At 48.7% G+C, this 10290-nt stretch overlaps 2 protein-coding genes across 2 annotated transcripts in view; one reads left to right on the top strand and one right to left on the bottom strand.

Moving 5' to 3' along the window:
* AP3M1 (adaptor related protein complex 3 subunit mu 1) overlaps positions 1-216 on the bottom strand; it is a 33245-nt gene extending 33029 nt beyond the window's left edge. Inside the window, exon 1 of the mRNA XM_066601608.1 lies at positions 170-216. Within this exon, the coding sequence (XP_066457705.1) occupies positions 170-216 (47 nt within the window). The remainder of the gene's footprint in view (positions 1-169) is intronic.
* A 7893-nt stretch (positions 217-8109) lies between these two features.
* Positions 8110-10290, top strand: part of ADK (adenosine kinase) — a 115615-nt gene continuing 113434 nt past the window's right edge. Inside the window, exon 1 of the mRNA XM_066600393.1 lies at positions 8110-8273. Coding sequence (XP_066456490.1) covers positions 8212-8273 — 62 coding nt within the window. The 5' untranslated portion in view covers positions 8110-8211. The remainder of the gene's footprint in view (positions 8274-10290) is intronic.

The raw sequence follows: 10290 nt of genomic DNA, 5'->3' as shown, positions 1-10290 counted from the left end.
TAGCCACAGAAAGGGAGATTTTCACACAGTCCATTCCAAACCTCCGGATTTTTGACTAGGGAGCTTTAGCAGATTTGTATGGAAAGGCTGCAGACTAAGATTTAAAGGGGATCGGTCATTAAAGGAAAAAAACAATACTTACCTATTCCTCCCCCATCAGTCTTCTTACCGTATTTTCATATCTCCAATCCTCTCCTGGCTCCTGCAGTCCCCCATGTAACTGCACCTCTAGCTGACCGTTAATGATTAGAGACGAGCGAGTATACTCGCTAAGGGCAATTACTCGAGCGAGCATTGTCCTTAGCGAGTACCTGCCCGCTCGGAAGAAAAGAATCCGTTGCCGGGGAGAGCAGGGGGGGGGGGGGGGGGGGGGAGAATCTCCATTGCCCTAAGCGAGTATGCTCGCTCATCTCTATTGATGATCCTTCCTGTTATGTAGTATCCAATCTCAGGATTCTGCTTCCTGCAGGTCCCGGTCACTAGTGACGTCGCGTTCCCTGCCTAGCAGGGAATGCCAAATCCTATGCCAGGGCATTGCCAAGACCGCTGTCTCGCTGGCAACAGTATATGAACACTTGCAGCGACACAACGCTCAGGCGCAGTCTCGGCAGTAGCCTGGTATAGGATTCAGCATTCCCTGCTAGGCAGTGAACGCTACGTTAATAGTGACCGGGTACACTGACCTGCAAGAAGGAGAATGCCGAGATTGGATGCTACATAACAGGAAGAGGATCCGTCTGGTGACCCAGGGGACTTGGAGAAGCCAGGAGAGGATGGGGTAAGAAGATGGCCTGGGAATGAATGACCGAACCCCTTTAAATTTAGCTTCCTCCAATGCCAGAGGTAGTCTGGGGGCTTGAGCATACCTGATTTTGCCTTGTACTATATGCCCAACATTTGTAACAGACATACTAAACATCATTCATTTAAACTATGGGTAGAGACAGAATACACTATGGAGTCTAGGTTGTCTCGGGGGGGATGATTTTGGCTACTCACGCAGCACCTCAGATCCCCCTGTTCTATCTCCTGTCTTTAAGCAAATAATGTAAATTTGGGTGGGGTTTACTACCTGTTGCAATTTGATTTTATCCCAGGTTCTCTCTCACCCCTAGTGGGCAGTCCTGCAATGGAGCCTGGTTTAAAGAGTGCTGGAGTGTGGATGCAATGTTTTCAACTAAGAGGCTTTGTGAATTTGTGTGATATACAGGTTTCTGCTGACACAGGAGACAGAGGACACTTGCCCAGAATTCATGGGAGCCTGGGAAAGGGAACCGGGTCAATCTTTCTCTCAGGAACTCTGGCACAAGACCTTTATTTTAACTCACAAATTGGCGCTGTCTTGTAAGTTGCAAGAATCACGTTACAAGATGCTGACAATAGTACAGAACACCAGAGAAGATCCATAAAACGTAGCATCAGGTTGCTCCCTTGTGCTTGAGATGCTCTAGTGACATAAGGAATATTGTCCATATTTGGTGGTAGTGCCCTTGAGTAGCAGACCACCTCTGGACATGAATACATTACATGTCGGGGGGAACCACCTCTGGATATGATTACACTGCAAGTGGGGTGGAGCTGACCACCTCTGGACATGATGACACTGCAGGGGGTATGGAAACATCTGGATGGGATTACCTTTGCACATAAAAGGGGACCATTATAGGAGATGTAGTCATGTACATAGTGGGCAGTATTACATTTATGACATTCTTAAAAGAATCAGGTGGCATTATAGCAGTTATATCTTGTACATACAGTAGCAGGCAGCATTACAGTCCAGTCTTACCTGGCTATTATAACTATTAGCTCTTAACAGCAGAAAAGGAGGGGAGATTTTGCTTCGGTTTTATCATCAGTAATTCTGCAACGCTGGAAAAAGAAATAAAAAAAAAAATATATATATATATATATATTGTTAATTCGATAACAAAAAGTTATTTAAAGAAAATGTATATCAAACAACTCATGAAGATATCTGGATTCTGCATCCTTATTTTCTCATGGATTTGTAAATGAGCCACAAAAGTTTTAGGATTAAAAGTTCCTACGTCCATTTCACCAAAACATACCGCATATTTTGGTGTATAAGACGACCTTTTAACCCCGAAAAATCTGCTCTGCAGTCGGGGGTCGTCTTATATGCCGGCTAAACAAAAAAAAAAAAAAAGTAACAGTACTCACCTCCCCCGGCATTCTGTGGCGCTGCTGCAGGCTGCCGCTCCCTCCTCGTCCCCGACAAAGCATTGCTTTCTGGATGCGGGGCTTGAAATCCCCGCCTCCAGAAAGCTAATGCTGTGATTGGCTAACTCACGCGGCATCAGACAATCACAGCCATTTAACATTGAATGGCTGTGATTGGCTGACGCCGCGTGAGTTAGCCAATCACAGCATTAGCTTTCTGGAGGCGGGGATTTCAAGCCCTGCATCCAGAAAGCAATGCTCTGTTGGGGACGAGGAGGGAGCGACAACCTGCAGCAGTGCCGCAGAATGCCGGGGGATGGGAGTACTGCTTTTTTCTTTTTTTTTTTACACCATATTCCAGGCGTATAAGGCGACAGTTGGGGGGGGGGGGGGGGGGGGGGGGGAGAGAGAGGGGGGAGGTTCGCCTTATACGCCGGAATATACGGTAAAAGAAAAAATAAGAATGGTCAGTCAAACAATAAGCACGATTAACAACATTTTGTATCATTTAGATTGTGGCTAATTAAGGCCCAATGTCCCTGGCACGAGCGGATTTTCAATGCAGATATCCGCAACTGATCACCTTAAAAATGATTTTTTAATGGCTTGCGGGTGATGGCGGATTACGTGTTTTCATCTCCCAGGGTTTAATTCTGTTGCGGACGCCCCGTTTCCTATGGATGGCTAGAGCTACGGATCTCCTGCATCAGAGATCCGCGTGGATTTAATAAATCAAATCCGCATGTGGACATTGAGCCTTATAGGCCTTCTCACCTGTAATCATCTCCTATGCTGTCGGTCCCTACAGTTAGGATGCCAGGTGAGTGGATTAGAGGCTCCTTTACATCCTATGGACCTGAGACTTCTAGAACCATCTTATCAGTTTATCCCACTATGAACTTTTGAGCCTCTCATTAATGTGTATTACATGACTCTGGTGCAGGTGCCTAACCCCTTAGTGACATGCCTTTTACGTCCTGGCTGGCTGGCTTTAATCTATAGGGCCATAAAAACATGCCGGCCCGTACAATGGGTATGGTTCTGAATACAGGACAAACAGGGGGATCTATTTTGAGGTGCAAATCCGCATTTTCATGTGAACTAAAGAAAAAAATCGTGCCTTTAAAATGACATATTTGCAATAATATGAAACTATGTTTTTTATGCTCTAAATTGCATCAACTCCTGAAAAGAAACTGTGGGGTCAAAATACTCCTGACCCCCCTCAGTGAATACATTTTTTAAGGGGTCACTTGAGGAGCTATCTATTATTCTGATACCTATTCCCAAAATGTCATTTGACATATTGCAGTTGAAAATGTGAAAAAAAACAATTGTTTTCAAAATTTTCCTAATTTTGGTGCTCTTAATAAATATAAATGAATTCTATAGCAGTCCATTTTTACCACCTAAATAAAGTACATGTGGCGAAAAAACTGTCAGAATTACTTGCATATGCAAAACCTTTACGGAGTTATTCTGTATTATGTCAGATTTCCAAAAATTGGCCTGGTCATTTAAGACACAAACAGACTTGGTCACTAAGGGGTTAATAAGGGAGAGTAACTGCGCACCACTTTAGGATTCATTCATCGCAGCATAAACATGAATACGCAGTAAAAGATCAATGGGATTGTGTCCGTTTTATGTATGTGCATAAAGAGATTACAGATAGGCAAGACACAAGGAAATGGCGTATTTTGTCTGTGAATATGCTGTGTATTCACAGACCAAAATATGAAATATACCCGTGAGAGAGAACTTAAAGGGCATAATAGAGAGTTGAGGGAAGTAGAAAATGACCCTCTACGAAACCCACCAGATTGCTTTCTTTCCCGTGTGGGCAGCAATAAGGTAGATCCTTCATAGGATCCACGTGAGAAAAGATCAGAGTTTGATATCGACCTCCTACATGGAGGGTCGGGACCAGAAGCGGGATTTCTGGCTATTTTTATATGGTTCATAAGGCGACCCACGCCGCTCACGGAGAATCCAGCAGGCTTTATTTTGGGAACATATAGTTTATATTTAGACATTATTACTTCTGGGCAGAGGAACATAATGACAGATCTGTGCAGCGGGACACTTCATACTAACTACAAGTGTCCCTACGCAACACCTACTAATAACTGGACAAGGTGACCCACAGACTTATCACCCGCGTGATATGGCTGATATGCCCGGACATGGAGGAGTGTACAGAACCATAAGAGACCGGAGATAATGAACAGGTCACATCTTATCAGTCTTTTACCACGGAGAAAACTCCACAAGTCTGCAGGAAAAGTGCCAAAGAGTGAAATTGGCAGGAAGTCCCACGTATGGAGTATGCGGCGCTCCGTGGTCTATAGGCAGAACTTCTGCTGGACGGGAAAGGTTCTTTAGACCTTGTAAAGGAATATTACTTATAATGAGAAGTCTATAACCCCTCTTGCTTCATCCCGGGGATTGTTTCTCCGCTCAGGCCCTAATGATAGAAGTAGGCCGATGCTTCATACATTACTGAATCACTGGAGTGCATGGGAAGGGACATTTGGATTTATGTAGAAATAATCTTGCTCAACAGATTAGGCCGGGCTCACAAGGGCGGATTTGAGTTGTGGAATCCGCGATCAGCACCCACCAGACAACACGCAGTAATATGCGCCCATTAAAAGGAATGAACTTTCGCAGCTTCGCTCCGGCATGCGAATAGGAATTGCAGTTCCCGTGAGCGGAATAAAAAGGAAAAAAAACAAACAAAAAAACCACGTTCTATTTTTGCACGGATGCCACGCCGATGGCCTCCACTGAGGTCAATGGGTGCGAGTGTTCAGTGCAGTGTTCAATGCATAACTGTATGAGCAGTGGGAGATCACATGACCACCTGAGGAGATAGAAAGGAACAGGAAGGTAATATATATTTGGGGGGGGGGGCAAGTTACATAAAGAATAAAAAATATAGAAGTAAGGCCGCCTGCAGACGAGCGGGTCGGATCCGGCGGCGAGAATTCTCGCCGCGGGACCCAACCCGAGCGCCTGCAGAGAGCAGCGCATACTCACCCACGCCCGGCGGCCCCGGCTCTTTCATGTGCCGGCTGCCGGGCAGCCCGCGCATGCGCAGACCGGAGCCGGCGGCCGGGTGAGTGACGTATCTGTGCGAGGCTCTGCCAGCCCCGCACAAAAATAGGACATGCCGCGGTTTTTTTGCACGGCCGTCTGCATAGGAGTGCGTATTGTAATGCACTCCTAATGCAGACTTTGAGCGGCGGAAATCCCGCGGGAAATACCGCCGTGGGATTTCCGCCCGTGTGCAGGCGGCCTTACTGGAGTGGCCCTTTAAATTTTAGTAACCACTTTTGCCATGATTTGTGTGCAATACACACGTGTACCTGGATCTGACAACAGCAACACTGTGTACCTACCGCAATACCCCTCTTTACGCAGATGACTGGGAATGTGGCAACATTAAAGTGGGCTGTTCCACGCCATTTCTGTAACTCCCATAGAAGTGAATACATTATGAAGCGCACATGGCAAAACAAGTTGCACTTTTCCCTATTCATTTCTATAGGCGTTCAGAAACCGGCACAGAACAGCCCACCGACTATCTGCACTCCTGACCACCACATACATATAAGGGCACGTGGCAGTGCTTGATGCAAGTCCTGGTCCAAGAAGCGGAACATCCAAAGATGTTTATGCCTGAGGAAGAACCCTGCGTAGGTTGGAAAGCTTGCTGTGACATCATGTATTTTTGTTAGCCATCAAAAGCTCCCATATCTACAAGATTGCTTTGTTTCTATTACTGAGAACATATTTTATCCAGAAAATCCCTTCAAATGTAACCACAAGAGATGTGCTGTATGATGTGAGCAGCACTCCGGTACAATTTGCATCGGACCGCACGCAGTCTGTGTACAGTGTGATTTACATGGACTCCGCGCATCGACATGCACAGGCACGTCCCTTTTCTTGTCACTTGTACGAACAGGAATATGCCATGCAATGAGTTTTCACGCGGATCACTGGTCCATGGGAAAAAAGGTCTATGTAGGTGGCCTCATAAGCATGTAGTGGGGCCCTGGATTAACACCACACTCAGCCCCAAATACGCTGCTGTGCACAGGGGCTAACTTTAAATGACGCTTCTGTGAATAATTAAAAGTTTCTACTAATTCCCTATTCACGTCAGTCATCCGTGCCTGTGAGCATGATGGTCTCTGATCCAGCAACTTCCAGCCCGTCTGTGTATTACACCTCCGAGCGGTTGGCATGTACTACAAGTCCCAGCGTCATCCCATACATAGAACCCTCAGGAGTCACATTAGGGCTCTGTATAACATGGAGGTTGTATAGGACATTGATAAGGTTAGTACATGAGCCCCTGCTGCGCTGAATGTGCGGGATGTTACATGGCGGTGCCAGGACATTTATCTACAGGGAGTCCCACTAAGTGCATTCACACTCCAGTAGTGCTTAATGTGAGCATATGTAGTGTCAGCTACGGTAATGGCGGAGGCCGCCACATCAGGAGGGTCGGAGCGGCGGCGGACTCCTCACTGTCCAGCAACAATGATGTCCATGTTTTTTTTTTTCACAATAAAAGCTTTGCGTTTTATCAACAGGAATCCAATGGACTTGCGTGTCCCGTGTATTATCATGCGTGTACATGTGTATTTGCTGTGTATGTTAGGTCCCCATAGCCTGCAGAGGAGTGTAATGCACCAAAATACAACCTTGGAGAAGACACCTAGCTGAGAAGAATGATGCCAACGCCATCGGTGGGCAGGATGTACTGGAAGGGGTGGGTTATAAAGCTGCCAGTGACAGCAGGCATCCAATGGAGGGCAATGTGGTGGGGCATGAGCCGGTCTGGGGGTCCACAGAGCCTTTAGGAAGCGTTTGTGCTTTAGTTTGCTGAAATTAGACGTGTCTGGAGGTTCTTGGAGCCACTCATGTAATGGGAGACGACACATGTGACATTTGGCGCCCTGCGGGGTCTACACACCTGGGGACAGCTTGTGTGAAGGTACGGTCACGGGGAGGTGGGCACACTCTGTTGGGTCACCCTGCAAATCAACAGGTTATAAAGCATCAGAGCCAATAAGTAAACTGACCACTCCGTTATTTGATCTACATCTCCAAGAGCTCAATGCTCATATCCAGGACGCTCACGTATGCAACCCACGGCGAAAGACGCGCACCTGTGCACCCTGTCCTCCGTGCTGCAAAATGCTCACCTGTGCCCCCTGCGGCGAAGGAGGCTCACCTGAGCACTCCGCCCTCCTCGCTGCAGGACGCTCACCTGTGCACCTCACGGCGAAGGAGGCTCACCTGTGCAGCCTGCCCTGTCGCGGCGAAGGAGGCTCACCTGTGCCCCCACCTCAGTCTCCCTGCAGCCTCTCAGTTATCCACATCTACTAAAGACCCAAAATGAAATACTGTACATTAAGTTTCTACACAATTGATCACTCCAATCCCCACAGGACCGCACAGCCACAGAGCAAGCAGTTACCTAAATACCCCAGGAGTGAGCAACAGGAAGTCAGAACTCCTTCGAAGCCGCCTGACACATCATCCCGCACCGGCTGCCTCCACAAAGATGGCGGCGAGGCCCCTGGGCTGTCCTACGGGCGCCTGAAAACCATCTTTTTGTACACGTGGTTGTGCCTCGGGATTGACGGAGAGTTCAGAGAACTATTCTGTTATGGCCGACGAGGCGGGTTATCAGCTGAGCCAGTAACATCACAAGCTGTAACTAATTTTATTAATCACTAGTTTCCGCTGCCGCACTGTGAGCCGCGATGACTGTAATGACTGCCAGAAAGTTACAACTACAAGTCCCTCCGCGGCGGCAGGAGACACCCCGAGGGGAGCGGGAAGCTGGACTGACTGCAGGCGGTTGCTAGGTGACGGACCCGGGGCGTGGTTAGTGCAGGGGGTGTGGCCAGCGTACAGCAACTCGGCGGGAGGGCAGAAGGTCGGAGAGCAGCGCAGAGTCCGGAGGCCGTGCGGAGTCCCGGGGATTGTCTAGCGGCCGGCAGCATGAAGGTGGCAGCGGAAGAGCCGCAGCCCAAGAAGCAGAGGCTGGAGGAGGCGGCTCTGAGGTAACCGGCTGGTCTGTCCGTCCACTGGACGGCACGTGCTCCATCCCGCCGCACCACAGCAGTAGGGGGCGCAGCGGGAGATCCACCTAGCCGATTTGGGAGATGGCTTTTGCGTTTTACAGAAAACCGCAGGTCTGCTGAGTGTGAGCAGCGGTTATCAGTGACTTCATGCAATAGTAGGCTACTTGCTGGGTGTGAGCGGTGCGCGTTCATCATTTATGGGCCGGTTATACGGGAAGATTAGTGCGCAACAGGCGTTCAAATAATCGTTACGAGGGAATGCAAAAAAAAGTTCACTTTTTTTCCCCCCACCGTTGCTGGATGGCGGCTCGTTCCGTGGACATGACCCCGCACAGCGAGAAGCCCGCGGTCCAGCGACTATCTCAGTGTATACGCGAATGACCTCAGCGGTGCCATCGGCGCCTGTGTATAAGGGCCGGTATACGGAGACCGAACCGACCTGTAATAAGTAGTGATTGTGTATAAACGCGCCCCCAGTGACTTCCTGCTCCGTGTAAGAGTCCCCGGACTTGAGTGGGCGTGGCTAGAGAGAAGTTGCCGCCATCGGTGCCACTGGCCGCTCCGTCTTTCCCACTTTTGTTAGAACTATTGAATAAAAGCACTTTAACAGTTTTCAGTGCCGTATGCAAATGAGTTAGAGCGGTGGGCGGGGCATCCGCTGGGCTTCACCAAAAGTGGGACGGACGGATCAGTCGGCGCTGCCGGTCATTTGTGCTGCTGGCGACAAGTTCCCATTAAAACCTGTGAAGGAGCACAAGATGTGAGATGATTGGTGGAAAGTGCGACAAACACGTAAGGTATCTAGAGAGGCGCCAAAAGTATCATAGCCGCGGTGACGGTCTCCGTCCGCACGGCCATTAGGATCAGTGAATCTTCTAGAATCTCTCACTGCGGCTGTTTACAACACAGTATTGGTGCTGGCTGGTCTGCGTAAGAGGCGTGGCCAACATATATTTGGCTGGCTGGAGGAACACCGTATGCGCCCCCCCTGTCCACTGCAGTGATGAGGTGCCCATATGTCGCGCTGCAGGTAGTGTCGGGCGCAGTACTGATCACCCATCCAGAGGATAAGTGGAAAGAGGGCAGACAACACCTTTGAAGAGCCATACAAAGTGCCTACTGGGGGCGTTAATAGACTTGTTATCACTATATTGATGCACTGCAGTGCCTTGTCCTCCAATGTGACCAGAGCGCCCCCAAGCGGACTCCTGTAGCTCACGGGAAGTGCAGGCGCAGCCCTTGGTGGTTCAGTAATCAAATAGCACCCAGACCGGGTGTGCTACAAATGTATCAACAGCAGCAACACTTGCAGTACTTGGGCAGGAGGCAGAATAGTGTTTGATGTAAGGGTCATGCCAGGGAAAGTTCTTACCGTATCCCTGGGCTGCGGTTGGCACAAAGTGCCTACTAGGGCCGGTGATGTGTTTACCGACCACTTTATGAGCAAGCTATACAAGTCTATGGTAGAGCGTGCACAGGACTCAGAAAAGAGTCGGCTTGTTGTACATCGCATCAACTTCAGCGGCGGGCCCCGCAGGGAGCGGGTGTGTCTAAAAAACAAAAAATACACCCCTGGCTCAGTCTGCTTGCCTAACAGCACCATAAGTAAAGGCCCATTTAGACACAAAGATGATGGCTCAAAAGATGGCTTTTGAGCAATCGTTTTGCATAAACTACTTCTTGGTTCTAATGCCTGTTAGTACCAACTAGTAGCCTGTGAGCTGCCAGGAGCTGTAGTCAGGGAACAGACCACCCACTGTTTCTTGATTTACATTCCCTTTGTTCTGCCAGGGGGCTGACAGCTGAGACAATACAATCAGCTGTTAGTGCTCCCCCGGGGAGAACACAGCATGTAGTCCTGCTTGTCAACTGCTCTGTCGAACAACGGATTTCAGGCAGAACGATATTCCATCGTTCGGCATAAAACTTAAAGATGGGCACATTTACACACAGCTGGGCACATTTACACACAGCGATATCGCTCAATAGATGGCTT

This window comes from Eleutherodactylus coqui, chromosome 4 (genome assembly GCF_035609145.1).
Source record: "Eleutherodactylus coqui strain aEleCoq1 chromosome 4, aEleCoq1.hap1, whole genome shotgun sequence".
Classification (NCBI taxonomy): domain Eukaryota; kingdom Metazoa; phylum Chordata; class Amphibia; order Anura; family Eleutherodactylidae; genus Eleutherodactylus; species Eleutherodactylus coqui.
Note: the sequence above shows the minus strand (reverse complement) of the source record. Positions and strands in the feature narration are given on the sequence as shown.